The sequence below is a fragment of the Lethenteron reissneri genome, chromosome 11 (genome assembly GCF_015708825.2).
Source record: "Lethenteron reissneri isolate LAM-NWPU_2019-01 chromosome 11, ASM1570882v1, whole genome shotgun sequence".
NCBI classification, from domain to species: Eukaryota; Metazoa; Chordata; class Hyperoartia; order Petromyzontiformes; family Petromyzontidae; genus Lethenteron; species Lethenteron reissneri.
The window spans coordinates 703587-725401 of NC_083789.1; the positions used below are offsets into that span (position 1 = coordinate 703587).

A 21815-nucleotide genomic window follows, 5' to 3' on the forward strand; every position below is an offset into this window, starting at 1 on the left:
AGGGGCTGGTCACCCCGTGGTGCCCTTATAAAACTCAACGTTTCACCTACTCACGTCGGCTTGTGCCCGCCCCCACAGTCGGGCATATTTGCGGAATACACCACGCCGCCGTTGACCCTGCAGGCCATTGACCGAGCAACCCAACGTTCCTACCAGCTCCCTCCGCAGGACAATGTGTTTAAGGCAAACGCACTTGAATTGAGGCAAATGAGCCAATAGGTGAGCGCCCCAAGCGACAGCTCAATGGTCAGCGAGGACCTTTATTTAACCCGCAAGGTGTTGGGTGTTGCTCGCTAGGTGACATGTTTATCATTTATTTAGTCGGGTTCGCCTCCCGACGTCACTGACTGTGACTCTGATGTGAGCCCCAGGGGTCGGCAACCACTCCTGATGTCATTAGGGGTGAGGCCAAAAAGCCCAGGCATCCAAGGGCCCGGCACGATCGATGGCACCAAGCGTACCAAGCTTCCTGTGACTCTAGATTTGAAGCTTTCGTGACTGCAAGGATTCATATTCTTAGGTTTTTTCGGTAAAGTCACGTAGGTAAAAACAAATTATTAATAAAATAAAAATCACGACGTTTCGGAGGCAACACAAGCTTCCGACTTCAGGTGGAACCGTCACAGCACGACAGCTGTATCAAGTGACTTCCTGTGACTGCCAATAAGTTTAGGTGGAGACCTTTCACGCACCTCTACCCGTACACACCGCAAAAACACGCCGGTAGCACACTCGCTCATTCTTTCCTTTATTTAAGACTGGGTAAGGGCTCATTGAGACCAGGGGACCGAGTACCCAAAATGTTTGTGAAGATACAATTCATGAAATCAGTAATTCTCAGATTGACCCAGCTCTCAGATGAGTGATTATTTGGTTCTTTCGGTTAAGTCACGTCTAAAGATAAAGTAATAAATTAAATTAAATAATAGCATACGACGTTTCGATTGCAACACAAGCAATCATCATCAGGTATAATGAAATAGCGACATAAAATCTAACCAGAAAACTATAGACAGACATATTAGCAGACAGATATTGATGAGTTTATGTGAAAGGAGTGATATGGAACCGTAATGTACAAGAAGTGGATGCTGACCGAGGCCGCAAGATTTCCATGTTGGTGCCTATGCGAGAACCCCAGTCTCCACCCTGTGTCCCAATCTCTCCATCAGCTTGCAGAACAACAGTGCTGCACGCAGCGAGTCAAAGCCTGCACATCCACGCCACACAAAAACACAAATACTTCACACAATCACAAGATGCAGCAACAGGCTCAATCCTAGAAATTACAGGATAGCAGAGTGCAGCATAATCACCTCATATTCATTACCAAAGCATCTCCTTTGCTATAAACATTATTTTATAATAATAATAGCATTTTCAATACAAATGTAAAATATGTATTAACATTAATTGTTTACCCTTTTAAAGTGTACATTTTAACTTGCTGCACCAACATTTTTACTGAACTTTAAATTTAGTTTCTTTGCACTTAACTAAGTTTGAATGCAGTGGTTGTGCCGAGCCAGGTAACATCGTCACCATTTGCAGACGGCAGCAGAGCCCCGAGACTGCCGCTCGAGTTGGATAGCGGGCACGCTGTATTCTTCACCTTGACGCCCGTCTTAGTAATAGTTATACCCAAGCCCACTTATGTTTTTAAGAGTTTGAATGTCATTATCCTCTGTGTTCTCTGGTCTACATGTCCCTCTTCCTTTCTCTTAATGCAATTCCATGTTTCTTTGCGTACTTTTTCGTTTTTGTCAATATTTTTCTTAAATGATGGTGTTTCTGAACCATGTCATAGCAAGCAGTACGCATTAATAAAAAAAACCTGTGTTCTTCAAACACATTGCTATGTGACGTTTCACGTCCAAGTTCAGCTTTCAAAAGCAGTTCAATCTGCTCGCGTCCACATCTCTTTGAGTCCCGGCAAACATCTCCAATTGTTTAACGAACCTGTTGTATTTTGCTCATATTTATTTTTAAATTGTAACAGTTGTGAATTGTTCATGAAGGGAATGGGTTGGCCAAGCACACGGCATAGTGGGACACGAGAGTATTATACAAATACAGAATGAAAGAAAGGTGGGAACGGCCGCACGGGCGACGTGGACACCAACAGAGCGAATGACGGTGAAATAAACAACAGAATCAAGTGTCATAGGCAGCACTGATGTAAGTACGTTTATAAACACACAACTCTTATAACCTAGGTTATCACAAGTAAGCATTATTCATGCATTGTAAGCTCTATTAAACAATTCTGATGTAGAACAGAACCAGGAGCAACAAAGTGCCATTAACACGGGGGAGAGTGTTTACAATGCAAAGTTCAATGCAGATAGCTGAAACAGAAAAACACACTCAAGTGCCTTGGGACATTTAAGACAGATAATGTAATAATGGTCAGTTAGAGTTGAGGTATGGGTTCTAAACATACATTAAAAGCAACAGGTAGTGTTAGCAGCCGGGGAATACTATTACACATTTAATTTGAACAGCAATATAAAAAACACAAGTTACCTTGTTTATGAGGGGCCTCTGAGAAGCTGTAGCCAGGGATGGAAGGGCAGATGACCTCAAATGCCTCGGTGGCACCGGGGCCCTGCGGTTCCACCAGCAGTGGCATGATCTTGTAGGATTCATAGAAGGAGCCGGGCCAGCCATGTGCCATGAGGAGCACTTTGGGTTTTGTACTTTCAGGGACTCCCTGGGTATGCATGCAAAAAAACTAATCTTCTCTTGTTAGATATTCTGCCATGGAGAATGGTGTTTCTTGCAAGCACCTATCATGCTCTTGACAGGATAAAACGGTGGCCGAGATAACCTTGATGACTATAGATCCCCTCTAAACCCATCTGCTGCATCCGAGCCACTCGTTTTGCACTTATTAATGCAAGGCACATTGGCCTCTTGGAATTTCTGGCCAGCAGCTTCTTCCTCAGAAGCCGGTCCTGACAATGTGAGTGGAAATGCAAAACGATTGGAAATGCAAAATCTAATTACAATCACGATGTGTGCCATGTAGATAAGGCGTGGGTCAACTGAGTAATCCATGGAAACAGGTAGGGGTGATGACATGGCTCTCGGTCACGTCAGTCAAGTACAGGGGCGCTATTTAAACCTATAAATAAAATATAAAACTGAGTAATGAATTCTCTAAATGATGACATCTTCTAGATTTGAAGTTTTCGTGACTGCAAGGGTCCATACTCTTTGGTTTATTCGGTAAAGTCACGTAGGTAAAACAGAAAATAAATTAAATCACGACGTTTCGGAAGCAACACAAGCTTCCGTCATCACGAGCAAGCAACCGTTTGCTTGTGTTGCTTCCGAAACGTCGTGATTGAATTTATTTTCTCTTTTTTACCTACGTGACTTTACCGAAAAAAACAAAGAGTATTATGAAATCTTCATAATGGTAAATGTGTTGTACTTGCATCAAACAAAAAATATCGTGTATGGGAACCAAAAAATGTGCAAAGCTGTAGCACAGATGACACGGTGGAGACTGCATCAGGGCTTGAGAGATTTTGAGGCATGTCTCCTTGTTATCTCAGGGCCACCCAAGGATAGGTTGATGGATGATTAAAAAATGTGGAGGCCTGCTCGGCCACAAGACCTGAAAGCAACAATATATTCAATATTTGTAGCACCGTTTGAACAGAAGTAGTTGTGCAAGCTGACATGGAAAGCGCCCGATGGTAAAGATTGACACTGATTACATTGTTACCAGGGAGCAGCAAAGGGCTGCAGAAATTGCTAGTCATTCCACCATGATAATGGTTTATTAAAAAATGCAGAATGATGCCCATTAATGCCCACGTGATAGTGTATTGCGGTTCTTTAAAAGGCAGTATTGGCGTATTCACAAATGTAAACAGTGCCTCACGATAGCTGCATGACCGAGCGAGGACTGAAATGTGAGCTGTAGAGCAGGAACATTCACACGAACATGTTTGTGAATTTTAAGATGAAGTTTAAATGTGTATATGTACATGGGCAGTCAACAGGGAGGCAAGGAGCCTCTTCGAGCAGGTAATGACGATCAACTAATCAAGAGTTAAGTGCCCCTACTGCTGGGGTACACGTTGGAACACACCGAGTACCGAAAAGGTGTTGTTTACATGAAGCTCAGGAACAACTTGCATTCAATAATTTGGCGTGCGTGGGGTTCTCGACCACATTTAATGTAATTGCTCCTCACGGTCAAAGGTCTGTAAACATTTTTTGGGCCAGAGTCCCATGCGACAGGGTACCACCCCCTGCCCGGACACCCCCATCCCCTCCCTCACCGCCTCTTGTGGCCCCCATACCTCCTACCGCTCGTATCTCTGAACTCACCCGCATCCCCTCAAGCCGCTCCACGCGCAAGAACCCTGGAGAAATCTTGTCCGGAGCAATGGCCGAGAGTCTCTCCTCCACGACCTTTGTGGTTTTCATCAACGGCAAAAAGGTAGAGGCTGTTTCACGTGTCCAGGCTGAGCGCTGGGTCGTAGCTACAGCCGATTGTGGCTCTGGTCACGGGCGCAGGTGCAGAGTGAGAGACGCAGCAAGGATTTAAATATCGCACAGACGAGATTGCAAGACTGGCTCCGTTTGAGGAATGGTGCGTCTAGGGAAGGTGCTAATCGTCTTTTGAAGGAGATCGTTCCTACCGGCTTCGTCAGGGCTATGCTAGGGGAGGTGAAGAGCTTCTGTAAATTAACTGAGTATTTTGTTCGCATTACTCTGCTCAAAGTAAAAATGGCTCTGGGATTAGAGTCCTAATCAATGTTAGCAGCATTAGTAAGACATGCTTTCACACAAAACTCACCTGCCACCTACTAAAGTTTAGTGTAATTATGCATTTGAATATCAGATAACATTTTCATGACGTGTTGTTGTAGTTTTTATGCCTTTTTATCTCGAGAACTTTGAGCATGATCATATTTATTGTAAACACTAAGAAACAAATATCTTGGATAGATTTACCTAACTTAATTTCAAAGCATTGAATACATAAGCCATGATCTATCCACTGCTGGATGATGGCTGCTTCACATTGTCGCGATTCCTGAGGGCCCCGCAAGGCGACAATCCATCTCGCGCAAATAAGCTCATTCCATCGCTCCATCTCTGCGGTGGATGATTTTTATGGTCACGTTTCCTCCTTTGGCTGATATTCCGTTACCAGTCTCCTCCATCAGCCAACATCTCTTTTGGAGACGTGTCTTACCAAAACCCACTTTTCTTAATATGCAAGATTACGTGTAATTCTAAGCGTGCAGCTCTGCATACTTTTCTCTCCATTCTCTCTCTCTCTCTTCAACTCTTGTTCCATGTTCTGTGTTTCTCATCCACATGCCGTGGCAGGTAAAAATGTTCATCTAAACGCATGGCCATGCTCATTTTTATGATCACATTTAATTTTCCCAAAGCACTGCACGCTGTTGTCACCCCCCTCTAATTAATATCTGTGATCCCGGGCTGCTGTCAAACATTGACCTTGGTATACAAATTCTGCTGCGGTTTTTATTTGTGTCCCTCCAATTATTTACTTTTTTTCAGCAAACTTGCGTTTTTCGAAATTCAGCCATGCTGAATTTTATTCCTACTTTGCAACGTTCATCGCCAAGTTCTTCAACAATTTCCCGGAGCTCAGTGTGTTTCATTGTGATAGTGACTTTGTCATCAGTGCATCTGAAATTGTCATCTCTTCATTTACCTTCGTGCCTTTATTGCTCCAACACAAATTTAGCAAAGTAACCCCTGCATCGTATGCTACTGGTGAGAGCCTATGCCATTGTTTAACTCTTCTTAATGTGTTTTATTTAAGTGCGCAATCTCAGGGGAGCTCTCCCGTGGTATGCAGGGTGTTGGTCATTTCTATACATCTCTATGAAGGCCTTGGCTTGTGAGAGTTTAAATTATGGCATCAGCCTTCACTGAATCAATGATTTTGCATTATTTTTATATTTTACAAATTAAAGGCTTGATCATGTTTCATGTCCGTTTGTCTTTTCTGAAATATGCTCGATCGTCCAGCATTTGTGACAAACGCCAGAAATCACTTTCTAAAACGAGTGTGCATTCGTGGTTGGTTGATCGCTAAATTGACCCTGACTCAGTTCCCTATTCCTTAATGTATTGGGAGAATGCTTTGCTTGCCGAGCTTATCAGATGTATTGGTCAATAACACTGTCTTAAAAGGAAACATACACTAGACCTTTGAAGGCAGTGTTACTGCTGAATGCCTGAGTTTTTTTGTTATTTGTACAAGTGTACCACGTAGGTATAAAATAAAATAAATCACGACGTTTCGGGCAGACCATGCTTTCCCACCTGATTTGTTTGTGTTGCGCCTGAAACGACGTGATTTATTTTATTTTCTACCTACGTGACTTTACTGAAAGAACCAAAGATTATGGATTCCTGCAGTCACGAAAGCTTCAAATCAAGATTGAATAAATACTGTAGTTTAACTTTATTTGTTACTAGTTCATAAAGCCTGTCTTCGCCGGGAAAAAGTTTTCAATAAATATAATAATTAACCTGATATGATTTTTACATTTTTTGTCTACCATCAGAAACTAACTACTCCAAAAAAATCATATTCTTCCGCAAAAAAAATGTGTTGACTTGATTCAACTTCTTGGTTCTTTCGGTAAAGTCACGTAGAAGGGAAGTAATAAAATAATTACATTAAAACAATTACATTCTCACGAAGTTTCGATTGCAACACAAGCAATCATCATCATCACCTGATAATGAAGCTTTAAATCGAAATTTGATTCAACTTCTTATACTTAAAGATGTACCTATCGGAAATCGCTCAATTCTAAAGATTCCGTTCTGTTTTAATTAGAAAAAAATTATTATTAACGTGAGGGAATCTCCTATCTTTTACAGTTTTCGAATTATTCCGTTTTGGACGTCATAAAAGGCGTATTTTTTCGTTAAAAACCGCTTGAATCCGAAATATCTCAAAAAGATAGAATGGTTCTCGCTTTAACTTTATTTGCTGTTTGATACTCCATCAAACGAAAACTACCGCAATATTATACTTTGAACGGTTTCTGAATGACACCAGAAACAAACATGTTTATGTGGCACTTAAACATCGAGATTTGGGGCCTTGAAACGAAGAATCTCGAATGCTCCGATTGCCCCTGCTGTTTGTGTCCTAGAAGCTACCCACGTCCCAAATGTCAGCTTTCTACCTTGTCGGGAAGTACGCTAGAGACATAGTAAGATAAAGGTCTTTATTTATATAGACATGTTATCGGTTTAAAGTGATTAATGGTGCAGATGCAGTCGTTCTTGTTCTTGATTCGTTCAGCCACGGAGGTGTGGTTACTTCCAACCTCAGCGAAAGCCACACAATATAGTACACAATTTGGCACACAATATACCACACTATATACCACACAATATACCCCACTATATACCACACTATATACCACACTATATACCACACTATATACCGCACTATATACCACACTATATAAAGCACTATATACCACACTATATACCGCACTATATACCGCACTATATACCGCACTATATACCGCACTATATACCGCACTATATACCACACTATATACCACACTATATACCGCAATATATACCACACTATATACCACACTATATACCACACTATATACCACACAATATAGCACACAATATACCGCACTATATACCGCACTATATACCACACTATATACCACACTATATACCACACTATATACCACACTATATACCACACTATATACCACACTATATACCACACTATATACCACACAATATAGCACACAATATAGCACACTATATACCACACTATATACCACACTATATACCACACTATATACCGCACTATATACCGCACTATATACCGCACTATATACCGCACTATATACCGCACTATATACCACACTATATACCACACTATATACCACACTATATACCACACTATATACCGCACTATATACCACACTATATACCACACTATATACCGCACTATATACCACACTATATACCACACAGCTGACGCCTGCCGACCTTCGCGTCGCCACAGGTTACACGGTGGCCACTGAAAATTGTCGGGTAAAAAATTGGAAATATCGAGCAGTTATGTATTGCGTGGCTTCACTGTCTACGTTAAGCAGCTATGGTGCACAACAATTGCTGTTACTTTTCATCACGGGCCACAAGCCTCCTCTTCACCATTTGAGTCACTGAAGAGAGAGGCCAGTAAGATTAAAAGGAACCACAGTCTCATAAGCCAGATACCAACACGATATGATAAGAGGGCATATGCGACATGCATAAGCTATGCCTTTCGGGCATGAGAGAATGACGGAAAGCAGGTGGAGATCACATTTTAGACTGTAATTCTTTAACGAACAAAGGGGACATAGTAAAAAATTAGCTTGAGTTGTTCATTATCGTGACAGTTCGGAATTGATACATGAATAGTTATGAATTGCCACGTCAATGTTTTGAATCGACGTGTAAATAATTTAGATTTGACATGGGAGTACTTTTTAATTAGCACCTTTTTTTCGGATAAAAGAGTGAAAATTTGCATATTCAGCCAAACTCGTTCCGGAAAACCGGCACATATCCCAAGTGAACACGATTGTGTTCGTAGATGGGTTAGTAATGGAGTTAGCGGAGACGCGGGTTGACACCTTGTGACTGGTTGGCTTTACCGTTATTCTCCCCGCGTACGGCCAAATGTAAAAGTCAAGAAGCAGTCATTTAGGTGCAGATTATTTAGCCGATGGCTGTGATTTATGGAGGCCGTGCATAGTTACTGCGCACCACTGTGGAGCGACCTTGTGGGGCGGTTGAGGACGCGGTCCAAAGTTTGTGGCGTCAAGCCACGGTCACATTCGGTGGGTTTTTTTTGTCAGATCGAAGCCAGAGGGTTCCGCTGTGGGGTTGGAGACGATGTCTGCTGTAGGTACTCATTCACCTCCATTCTGTCAGGCAGCGTTCCACAGGGTCGAACCCAGAGGTTTCGAGAGTGAATGAACACGTGGCTATCATTAAGCCAGATAAATGATTTATGATCTATCTTGTATTGCACTCTTATCATTTCATGGCATCATCAATTTAGACCAACTTTTTCCTTTAGGTAACCTATTCTTGTCCTGTTTTGTACGAACCTCCCCGGGATAACAAACTATATCTTTCGAATCACGATTAAAGATAGTCTATATGTCTTGCGATTGCAATGACGTCCAAGCCTTTTGTATCAACAGCCAGTTTAATTACAATGCTCAGACCCGTTGGCTACATACATTTAATACAAGTGAGATATGTTTTAGAAGAGATGGGAACAATATGTATTTCACAAGTTGCTTCAGAGATATGTACTGACTGGCAGGAATTGCTCCTACATTTCAATGCACATACATTTGTAGTGACATAAGATCGGTCACTTATCAGCATAGCGCTTGTTTCTGGCAGGGCAGGGGATCTGCAGTTACAGCAGCCCTGACTGACAGCAGGTCACGTGATAGACCAGAGAGAGGGATGTAGGGAAAGGTTCCAGAAGGGGCACGTGAGGGAAGCCCGGGAACCCGCTAGTAGGTTCGAGAAAGGGGGCGTGGTCGGGGCGGAGCGAGGCCACGCTGGGAGGATAAAAGGGGGCCCCGAGCAGGAGCTCGGGGCTGTCGTTTGGAGTGAAATCCCGTCGTGCTACTGGAGTCTTCGTCGCTGTCTTCGTTTTCACCATCTCGGCGTCGTCAGTCAGGCAGTCTGCTAGCTGTCCTGACTGGGTGCTGTAGTTACTAAATGTGAACTGTTAAGGCTGTTAATAAACAGAGTGCCTCCTACTCTTAATGTCTCTGAGTCAGTCACTACACATTTCTAAACACGATCAAAGGTCTTGCCTGCTGTAAAGTATTTTCACGAGGTTCTTGTGAAGAGGTTGTACACAAGTGCACGCCGTGTAAAATAGTGCTGGAGCTATGTGAATAGTATGTCCATAAAGACCGTCATGGGCTCTAGAACTTTGAACTGTCTTGTGCTAAACACTTGGGTTATTTTGTCTACAACAACTCTGGTGAAAGTTGGGATTATCTGCAGTTATGCAACTCTCGTATTGCTTTGGCGCTCTGCTACGGATGCAAAGTCAACTACACCGTTGCTTCTACATGCGAACCCACAATTGTGAAGAAAACGTGGCAACACCTCCCACCTGTTTGCCCATTCCATTGGCTCTCACTTCACTTTACCTTCTGTTCTAAAATTCGGGGCATTATGACCGCATCCAAATGAATCAGCTGATGCCATAACACATCAATAAACGAACCACTCGGAGAAAAACTGAACAATATTGACAAGTTAATCTACAAAAATAGCAAAATTGTGGCATTAGATGCGTTCATTGTGTTCATCATTGGCTAGCAGGTGGTGTAATTTTAATTCTATCACAATGTGTATGCCGATGTTTGTGTGTGTGTTTTGAAGCCTTGGGTTATTATCATTAAGGATCCTCAGTTGTAACCTGTAGCTTTACATATATATCGCCAACGAAAGAAATCAGTTCTTGCTCAAAGTACAACAATCGCAACAGCACGGCTGTTGACTTGGTGGCCGATGCCGCCCTGTCCGTGACCTTGCGCGAAGCCCACGCAGACCCGCGCTCTGGGGCGGTGACGTGGCCGGCGCTCGCTCTTTGTTGCAGAGGTGCAAGGTTCCTATTCAGCTGCCGCCCGCCCCCATTGTCACTGCGGCTGTAATGACGGCAATGATGCTCCACAGATCACGTTAAAGATCCCGTCAAGCCATTCGCAAATTACTTCTACTGGCAGACTAATGCCCCAGGTCACTCTTGCTAATAACGCATCCGGGTCTCCTGCGTCATCACTCGGTTAAACAAAATGAACAAACATGAACTTGATTTCTCAGCGGACCATGGTGCCCTCGCAATGCCTGCTTCGCGCGCAATAAAGTGGAGACATGTCCGCGCCGTTGTCGAACTACGACTGCTGCATACCACCATCCTCATAGCAACGATGCCACGTGCTGTCTCACGCTTCATAGCAGTTCACGCGAGGACGCTTCGTGCACGTGTCTTCACAGTCTGAACGTACTGTGTGACAAAGGTTTACAATTATTAACAGGAGAGAGCAAATAGACCGTGTGGGTGGAGGCGCCATGCTCAAACTTGGAGAACCGTTCCCATGATGATTTACCTCTCAGAGATGGTTTCCCTGAGAAGTCGACAGCAGTGAAGCTGTTCCCATGCACCTTTAGCTTTATTTGGAGAGTTCACAGCAAGATTAATTTATTATTTGTAGATGAATGTGTTGACCACAACGCTAAATGTTAAATTATTCTATACTCTCTCTATACAGTACTGTGTTCACTCGATGCAAGGTTTGTTATTGCCGTGTCACTGACTTGCGTTGACACGAATAATGTCTGATGCCCCCTCGTGACAGGTGGTGGACGACCATGTGGATCCTGAGATGACTCTGCTCACCTACATCAGGAACAAGTGTATCCTTGTTGCTGAACGAGAATGTTTATTCTTTGGGATTTTAGTTAATTGCTTCAATATGAGAGGAACAGGGATCTACGCCCTCCATTGAGTTGTGATGCTCAAATTGCATGTGCGAGCGGCTGATAACAGAGTTTTACACCTATGTGGATATTGTTAATTATGATAGATATATAGTAATACAAGTAGAATATATATTATCTTATCTAGGATGTTATATAGCGCTTTAGTCAACGCGCTTTACAAGGATTAGAAATTGTACATTAATATTGGCTAATGGGGGAAAAGGGATGGAGTTAGAGTGTTGGGGAGGGCGGTGATAGGGAAAGGGAGGGCTGGCGAGGTTAGGAAGGGGGAGGATGGTTAGGGTTTTTAGGATGCGGACAGGAAGCAGTAGAGGGATACGCTATTGAAAGAAGATGAGTGTTAAGGGAGGAAGAAAAAGTGGCGAGTGAAGTTGCTTGTTTGATGTGAAGTGGGAGTTTATTCTAATGGAGGGGAATCCGGAGGGAAACGGAGTGGACACGTGACTGAGCACAGGGAAGGGGGGGGGGCAATAGCGATTCTGTTGGCTCGGGATGTGATCGAGTTTTTGCGCATTTTTTTCTTCTGAAAAATGTGTCCGTGTACCAATGCTTCTGATTCAATGCCAGCAGGATGGTTTAAACTGACAGCATTGGTGCCCAATGGCATCAGTCACTGGTGGCGTGGATTGCGTGCAGAGCGCTGAAAGGCCATGGTGATGTTTCCATATAATGCAAATGTAAATAAAATAAACTTATGTTATCTGCAGTTCACATTAAGTCAGCCCATCCGAACGGGTCAATCATCCCTTCCACTTGGGCATCGATGATAGAGCTTTCCACAAGTGCACTGATGTTGTGCATTGTTTTTTTCTGATTGTCAGTAACCACTCTCTCCTGCCAAGATGATCTCTGATATTTTGTTTCCGACCGGTAATTTAAGATAGACATAACAATATTATAGTAATGAGTCTTGTGTTTAATCGCTTGGTCCAGATGTCAGGTTTAGTCACCACGTGTTCCTTAACACAGCGAACCAGTGCTGCTCAAGGGGACCAAGCTGGGCTGTGCGGAGGGAGGCTGTGGCGCCTGCACAGTTATGGTCTCACGATATGACCACGACACTCGTGAAATTTCGTATCCTTATTTACGTGGCATTTGCTCATACACACAAGCACAACATAACATGCCACAAACATACTTTGACAATTGTATGATGATAGCATTAAGGTTAAAACTGTAACGAGTCAAAAGGTGGCATAAGTAACGTTTATTTTAATAAGTGAGATCAAATCTCAACACAAACGAGGCAACTTGACCTTGACGGACAATGCAGCCACCTTGCTGTGAACGCGTGTCTGACCCCCGTGTGCTCCGTGTACGGCTGCGCCGTCACCACCGTCGAGGGCATCGGCAGCAGCCGCACCAAGCTGCACCAAGTGCAGGTATTGACGGCACCCGATAGTCCACGGCGACCACTTCTCTCAATTCCACCCCTAGGAGGGGCAGGGGCCCTGGCGAGTACCAATGTTGGGTCTGGTCCGAGCAGTGCGTGCGCCGTGCTCTTACTGTCCACGCCAGCACCGACCGCGTGCTATCGAGAACCCGCGCGACGAGGCCCAGCGTGCCGTTGCCCACGTGGCAGCGTGCTGCAGTGCCGTGATGCGGCACAGCGATTCTTCAATGTGGATCTCTGTGGATGAATGTGCACACGGCAGGAGCGGCTGGCCAATGCCCATGGCTCACAATGTGGATTTTGCACACCTGGGATGGTGATGAGCATGTACGCGTTGCTGCGTACCCATCCCCAGCCCAACGCCAAGCAGCTGCAGGACACCTTCCAGGGTAGGTTGAGAGCGCACACACACGCACAGAGCCCTGATTCAGTAAAAGCCGAACGTGTAAGGAATGTGTGCAGTCCAGCGACATTTCCTCTACAAAACCAGTTTCATACAGCAACTGACCTTCATCACAAACATGCAATTTCGTGCAGTTGGTCATACTTTGTGTCTCGAGTAAAGTAATTTATGAATGTTTTGGCGTTTTGTAAACGCAACGTGTGTTCTCCCATGACGTTTGCCCTCTGGAGTAAATGGGGCACTCGGTTTCACTGCTCCAGCGCCGACAATTCCCCAATGATGGGAAGGGCGACGGGCTCCGTAAAGTCGCGGTGCTCAGTAACGGAGATATGCCCAGTCTGGCCCTGATTCACCTGACACACGTCTACACGTATGTGCACACACGGTGTACCTGTGTTTGCTAACCTGTCTAACAACGGTCTGTCTAACATCAAACGGGCTCCTTGATGCAGAAGGCATTATAACTGGTCATTATTTTCGTGGTGAGGTAATGAAATTAAGCATTTGGGTTCGATTTCCGACCCGGGTACCTTTTTATATAGAGTGTTCATGTTTCCCCCAGTTCTGTATGGGTTTCCTCCATAGAGTGATTAGTGTCTCGGCCTCGCTGTGTGCTGCGTTGCACCACTATCCGAGTAGTTAACCTCGCATTCAATACACCTTCAGAACCAGGGTGAACATCCGACTCCAAACGTATTTAATGCATTGAACGAGGTAAAACTGATGGAAAAACACAGCACAAAATACAGCATCTGTTAATACTTAGAATATCAATACAATTGTAGTGCCATTGTTCGGCGGTATGATTATCACCATTGAGTCTTACCTGCAGTAGTGGACATGTGCCAACAGAGGGTGGTAGACAGAATAGGTGGGATGAGTCGGTCCGTTGGGCCACCAGGGACCCCAGACCCCAAGAGGGGGGGCTGGGGGGGATGCCGTTACATTCCAGGGCCCCCTAGAGAGTTCGAGAAGGAAGATGTGGCGAGGAGCGGAGAGACTCTGGAAGGGGTATAAAAGCCGGACCTTTGAACAGGTCCGGCAGTCATCGTCCACCTGAAGACCTGAAGCGAAGAGCCCAAAGGGCAGAACCCGAACCCCTGGCTAGGGTCGGGTTCAGAGCTCACCAGTCTAGGGTAGAGCTATAACCAGTGAGGGAACATTAGTCTGGAGGGGCTACCTCCTTAGGGTATCGGGTGTAAGGGGCGTTACCCCTTTGTGGCATGTACCCTTAGTTATAATAAACGTGTTGCCTCCAGCAAGTCTTGCTCTCCCTGCTTACCCACTACACAATGAATGAACACTGCATCATCATAACATTGTTTTAGATAACATGCAACTCAACAATAGGTCCTGGATGGACCAGGCACCTACATTAGCACTGAATAGCTATACAAGAGAATAAGCTACTGTGTTAAATAAGGTCACTTCGTGTAATCACCATATACTGCAACCTAAATGTACAGCGCTGCACATAACACTGAACTGTGGATGAGATACTTCTTCATCCTTGCTCTCAAGATCGCATTAAAGTTACATGGGTACAAATCTGACTCGATTTATTCAATTACAAGTAACATTCACAATCATGCAAGTGGCAGGCTTCATTGTTAACTAGGCCTCATTTATCATAACAATTTAACAGCATTATAAAGGCTTTTACAGCATTATAACGGCAAATCCTAACATTATAACAGCATTTCCAGTATTATAAGAACATAGACGAACTTACAGACAATGCTTCTTAAAGCCCCACAACGAACAGATGCACCTGTCTTCACTGAGACACTATTTGTGCCTCCATTGTGTACTCTGTGTAATGGCTGACACTCTGCCTCATGGCTTAGAGAATCTTAAATTGTCACTTCCTGGTCACGTGACCAAACTCAACACCATATCAGGAAATCCCTGTGTACGCACACCCCCATATCTGCCACGAGGCAGAACAATTAGTGTTGGCCAAACATGCAGTGTGGCGTTCCTGGGTAAATAAGTAAAGTAAAATTATGTTGTACCACCTAATCATTTCTCATGCACATTCCTTTCAGGGAATCTCTGCAGATGCACAGGATACCGTGCTATTATTGAGGGATACAAGCCATTCATTAAGGTACAGGATGCATATCAGTTGGTCACTGTGTTACCTGGATTATCCATCGTGGTGAAACTTGGGAAGAAATCCCGACACCTGCAGCGGTGTAGCTGCCTGCTGTTGTTGCTGCTGCAGCACTCGGCACCCCCGCCTGGCTCGTTCCCTTATGTTTACAGGTCGTAGAGATGATGCACGCGTGTCCCACAACCAGCTCAGGTTTCTACATCATTTTTGATTTAAAGCTTTCGTGACTGCAGGGATTCATCTTCTTGGTTCTTTCGGTAAAGTCACGTAGACAGAGTCTACTTGACGAACCTGTTCTCCACCTGAGGACGGCTGCTTGCGTTGTGGCCGAAACGTCGTGAGAATTATTTTATTATGTTTTATTTTTATTATTTTATTACTTCCCTTCTACGTTACTTTACCGAAAGAACCAAGAAGATTTCTACATCATATTGAACTCTGGGTGGCTACAGTTTCTCACACATTACGTTCTTTTGAGCTGGTGGTCTTGATAAGGCTGCGACCTGTACAGACAGTGCTGCACACCTCTGTATATTTTCAAATCTTTCATATTGAGAACGCATTAGCGAAATAAAATGAGAGTGCACATCTAATTGCAGCATCAGCAAGAGGTCTTATAAGTTTCGATTTAAAGCTTTCGTGACTGCAGGGATTCATCTTCTTGGTTCTTTCTATAAAGTCACGTAGAAGGGAAGTAATAAAATAAAAACATAATAAAATAATTCTCACGACGTTTCGGACACAACGCAAGTAGCCGTCTTCAGGTGAAAACCAGGTCTGTCGAGACCACAGCGTCTGAATGAAACAGCACCATGCTTGGAGCATATATTTAAGCTGGGTTGGAAGGGGGGGGGGGGGGAAAGGGCGCCTTGACAAAATAATTTGCATATCAAGAGGAATTTAGCATATTTATGGGAAATGCAGGTATGTGATTAGTACTACTTATGCCCGTGCATTATGCAGGATTAGCAGCATCAAAGGGAGGGGATATGGGAAATGCAGGTATGTGATTAGTACTACTTATATAAGTAGTATATATATAAGTAGTATATATACTAATCAAATTGTGACGCTGATTCACGACGATTCATAAAGCACCTAAAACCCAACTTGCTTCATTGCTCGGAGATCTGTGCACAGTTTGTCGCACAATCCGTGAGCCTCACGGAGAGACGCCTCTGCTGCCGAACGCAGGCCTCAGGTTGCTGTGGAAATGCATCTCGAGTTGGAGGCTGCTGCAAGGAAGAACAAAACTCGGCCGTGGTGAGGTCTCCACTTGGCACGCACCCCCGGGTGGCACACGGCGTGGACACTCGAGCAGCGCTGCCGAGAGCCCCCCCGTCACACCCCCTCTCCCCAGGGGCAGAACGGCAGGAGCGCAGTGCTCGTCACCCTTAGCACGCCATCGCTGGCTCGTACTCCAACTGGGATGTCGACGTCAGCCACTCGGCTTGCTGGGAATTATCACGTTTGTCCCGCCTGTCACGGTTGTACCCGATTATAAATCTGCCATCCATTATAACCCCTTCCCTTAATTCCTTTTGCTTTTATCATATTTATCCTGAACCCAAATTTGAAGCCCCCCAGTTAAGCAAACGGGCTTGGGTAGGACACGTCTCAAGAAGGAGCCGATGGAGTGGAACGATCGTCAGGGAGAGTGACAGAGTGGCAGCCGTGGAACGGAACGTGCCCAAGTGTACGTCCACCGAGTATAGGTGCTACGTGGATTATTACAGCACAGGATAGTGAGAGGTGGCCACAGCCTGGGCGGCCTTCGACCAGCAGTGGATTGATCATGGCTGGTGATCTAGACGAGCTGTTTGATGAGCTGCCATGCTGCCTTTGAGGCCCCTGGTGTCGTGCGTATGGTATTCACGCTGGGCTCTGACGAATGTGCCGCAGGGCTCGAACGAGGAGCCGCCCCAAGCTGAGTCTCCCGGGGCCCTGCCGCTGGACCCCACGCAGGATCTCATCTTCCCTGCAGAGTTGCAGGTGAGTCCCTTGTCGCAGCAGCGAACGGGATGCGTCAAGACGACGATGTCGTCAGTAACTCTTGAGATCCTTACTCACTTTTCCATTCAATGTATGTCTTGGTTTCATCAGTTTGGTGGCAGTGTGGTGGCGCAGTGGTAATACTTGTGCCTCACAGCAAAAAGCCTCGAGGTTCGATTCCAGTATTGGGCTCCTTGCTTTGTGGAGTTTGTATGCTCTTCCCTTGTTCTGCTTGGATTTTCTCTGATTTCTGTTTCCTCCCATACCTAAAAAAACACGATGCAACCGGTATTGGCCAAACATCACAATTGCTGAAGAACTACCTGCAAACTTGGCAGGATCCTCCTGAAATAGTCTTGAGACTCAGTGAGGCTTTCCTGTTCAAATACGCATACCATTTAAATAACAATGAACATAATCTGTTATGAGGCAATGTTATCACGCAGCAGCTTCCCACTCCTGAAGATACATGTAAGTTCCAGTGATACAGACAGATTGTCTGTGGTTCCTCAGCGACCAATAAATAGCAACGTGAACTCAGCCACGAGTGTGGGGTTGTGGATCCCCTTCAGAGCAGCCCCAGCGCTGCCAGCGGTCGCACCGCTTGTGGAGGCAGCCCTGGCAGTCGTCGGCTCAAACGTCTCTCGGTTGCCTCCTCGCATTTGCCTCCATGTCCTCAGCGCCTCCACTTCCAGCGAAATTTACCCATCGAGTGTCTGTCTAGGCCAGTTCTCTTGCGGTGGGTCTGCTTGTCCTTTTGGTTTTTGCCTTCGAGTTGTACGAGTTTGGTAAGGAGAATGTGGTCACGATTTGTTTTTTAGAGAACGCGCTATACACTGGGGCGTCTCACACTGCTTTACATCGCATCTGATGCATTTCAAAGAGAACCCCAAAGGCTGTTCCTATGACTCAGCGCCTGGCCTGAAAATGAGTTTAAGTTTGTCCATCACGAGGTGTTGATTGCTATATGTAATCCCTATTTATTAATTTCGGGTCATTTTCAAACTGTCAAATTTGGACCCTGACACCGGAACACAATGACCTACTCGTTTCAAATAATGTCACGAGATCTTTAACATCCACTGTGAAGTGGATGGCGCGTAGCGTTTTTCCCAGTTGTTGCAAATGTAGTAATTAACCAGGGCAGCCTGTTGGGCTCGAACCGCAAGCCTCTGCAACGAGCGGCGAACGCGTGGCGCCACCGCGGGGCACACCGGGGGGCATGTCTGGGCTCAGGCATACGTCAGAGACTCATCACTGAGACTCCCACGTCGGTGCGCAGGATGCGTACAACCCCGACGGGACTTGGGAGTGGAGATGACAACCCGAGTTCCCGCACTGTTAAACGAGCAGAGCTGGTGCCGCCGCGTGTGCTCCTGTGGTTCCTCTGCCCGCAGCTGAGCACGGACCTCGAGCAGGGGATGCGAGTCTTCCGGGGGGAGCGCGTCGCGTGGCACGAGCCGAGCAACCTCCACGAGCTGCTGGAGCTGCGCTCGCGATTCCCGGACGCGCGCATCGTCGTGGGGAACACAGAAGTCGGTACGCGCACGTTCACCGCTCTAGGCAGAGGTTCACCTTTCAAATCCGGTAGACCACCCCGGTTATTAGTGCGGGTGTAGGAACTGTAAAGATGCTTCGCACCATCTAATTACAGCGGATATTCAAGATCTTTTTAACGGAAACCTGGCAGGACCCTCCTGAAAGGAAATCTTAAGACTCAGTGAGGCTTTCCTGGGTAAAAAATCGGAACAATGCGAAAACAAAACAAGCCTCATACAATAAAACCTTTAAATAAACCACACGTTCTGTAGGTATGACAGCAGTGGTCACATTTCCCCCATGAGATGTATGACAGGTGTTACTGCATGTACGTCTCCTACGATGACAATGGGGAGGTAACGAGTGCTGTGCTTGCAGGTGTGGAAGTGAAGTTCAAGAACAAGCACTATCCCTGCCTGCTGGCTCCTGCTCGTGTAGCTGAACTCAACCAAGTTCTCTTCTCTGACACTGGTTCGTCCTACATCACATTCTCTGTGTATTGCTGATTGCATTCGAATGGCATAAAAACAGTGGTAAAGGCGTAGCCTCGCTAGCCAAGGCGATGACACCATTATGCGTGACGCTGTCTCGCGACGTCACGCATCGAGAGATGACCGCATCTCGTCCATAAATAAATACTTCTGGAGTAAACGCACATTGGAAAGCATTTGCAATGCCATGCATATGGATGATTTCTCTCGTTTGATATGAAATATCTGAATTTGTATGACTGCTGTGATAATATCACTGCACAACCCTACTCCACAAAATGCCAAACAAATCTATTTTAAAATATAGATCTGGGTGGTGCTAGGGTGGCGCAGTGATTATACTTGTGCCTCAAAGCTAAAAGCACCTGGGTTCGATTCCTGTGTTGGATGGGCGGCTTTCTACATGGAGTTTGCATGTTCTCCCCTTGCTCAATATGGGTTTTCTCCGGGTTCTCCAATTTCCTCCTTGAGTTGAAGTGCAAACAACATGATTGATATTGGCCAAAATATCCCAATACTGAACAAGTATTATAGCTGCAAATTATTGCGAAAAGCTGGCAAGACCCTCCTAAAATAGTCTTTGCGACTCATCGAAGCTTTTCTGGGTGAACAAGCGTAGTAATAATACAAATAATGAAATGATGAACACACTGAAAATTCAATATATTCGTCCAAAACTACAGCGGCAATATTTATAAAAGCGAGGAGGTGTCTGGCCGTGACTGTGGGTGGTTCTGTGAGCAGGGCTCTGGCTGGGCGCCGCGTGCACGCTGAGCCGGGTGGGGGCCGCGCTGGGCGCCGCGCTTGACAAGGGGCCCGCGGCCAGCGGCGAGACGTTCCGCGCGCTGCTCGACGTGCTGCACTCTTTCGCGGGCACCCAGATCCGCAACGTGGCGGTGAGTCGCCTCCCAGATCCGCAACGTGGCGGTGAGTCGCCTCCCAGGGCTCCTTGCCGCTGTCACCGCGCGCCCCGCCAGGAGTCCGTGACGAGGCAGCCCGTTGGTGGGACAACCCAAAAGCACCAAATATAATAAATGACTCACAAAGGTGTGCCTTGCATGTGTAGCCAATCTCAGCCTGGTCCAGACCTCCGGGTTCTCGAGGTTCTCCTGTTTCCTTACATTGTCAAATCACTCCATTGGGACGACATACGGCAATATTGTCCTCGACTTGAAAACTTGGCAGGATCATCCTGACAATGGGTATTGAGACTCTCCCGGCTGTGGCTGACTGGGTAAGGAGACATGATCCTGTTATCACTGTTGTTGTTGCTGTTATGCAATTCCCATAGATGGGAGGTTAAACAAAGAGTCCATGATTTCACCGACTGCCAGAGACGCGCACACACGGGGTGCGTACACGTTGTTCTGCGCAATCTGTTTGTTACACTGTTTCATTAGGGTCATGGTCCACATTGCAAAGTGCATTGCCCATAAATGCTATGGCGGTGTGGTGTTGGGCACTTTTGTCGCGATTGTGCCGGAAGCATTCATGTTGTGGCTGATGGCAGATTAGATGAGCGAAAACTATCGTTCATCTGCTACTCTGGCTGTTGTCAATGTGACCTTAATTGACTCTGAGACACTTTCACTGAATCCTAGGAATACGCACTCTTTGCATCACCGTACACAGTCGCTTCTCGAGGCTGGACACGGGCAAGCCGAGATTGGGGTCACCCAGAATGGCAACCGAAAGGAAAGACATATTTTGCTTGAATCTTGTACTCACATTTATCTGGAGCCCAATTTTGTAGTCTTCTTAATTACACCCTTTCATGTCCTGCCGTTCATTCCCCTGAATTTCCATAATGACCAAAGTCCTCCGCAAATCTGAGATGACAACATGAATGCTCATGCCTTCATTCCTTCAATTAAATTTTCAGAAATATGTTCTTCACGGAATAACTTTGTTGAGGGCGTAACTCCACGCCGAACTCCCAATGATTAGTATTTTGTGAATTAAATAACAACATTATTTGGAATGCCGCTCACAGTTGTATTTAAAGTCAGAGGCACAAGAAACCCCAGACAAGTGGGAAGGCAGCCAGGAGCGGTGCCAATAACTGCCCAAGCTCTGGGGTCCTTGATTGGGATACTTGGCCAACGCCAAGGATACATTTGTATACATGTGGGAGAAACCAGAGTACCCAGAGAAAACCCACACGTACAGATGGGAATTAACCCACTTGCTGTACTGCCATTACACCCTGGCAAGCCAAGAGATGGCGACGTCACAGCCCAGCTGGTTGTGGGAGTTTCACAAATTCTTATGATCCTCCATGGCGCCACAGAATGC

At 45.6% G+C, this 21815-nt stretch overlaps 1 protein-coding gene across 1 annotated transcript in view; it reads left to right on the forward strand.

Annotated features, from left to right (window-relative positions):
• The first annotated feature begins 4302 nt into the window (after positions 1-4302).
• Positions 4303-21815, forward strand: part of XDH (xanthine dehydrogenase) — a 37838-nt gene continuing 20325 nt past the window's right edge. Inside the window, exons 1-11 of the mRNA XM_061549689.1 lie at positions 4303-4459; positions 11442-11499; positions 12564-12660; positions 12860-12968; positions 13242-13368; positions 15431-15492; positions 16693-16761; positions 17401-17490; positions 18888-19029; positions 19408-19500; positions 20265-20416. Coding sequence (XP_061405673.1) covers positions 4406-4459; positions 11442-11499; positions 12564-12660; positions 12860-12968; positions 13242-13368; positions 15431-15492; positions 16693-16761; positions 17401-17490; positions 18888-19029; positions 19408-19500; positions 20265-20416 — 1053 coding nt within the window. The 5' untranslated portion in view covers positions 4303-4405. The remainder of the gene's footprint in view (positions 4460-11441; positions 11500-12563; positions 12661-12859; positions 12969-13241; positions 13369-15430; positions 15493-16692; positions 16762-17400; positions 17491-18887; positions 19030-19407; positions 19501-20264; positions 20417-21815) is intronic.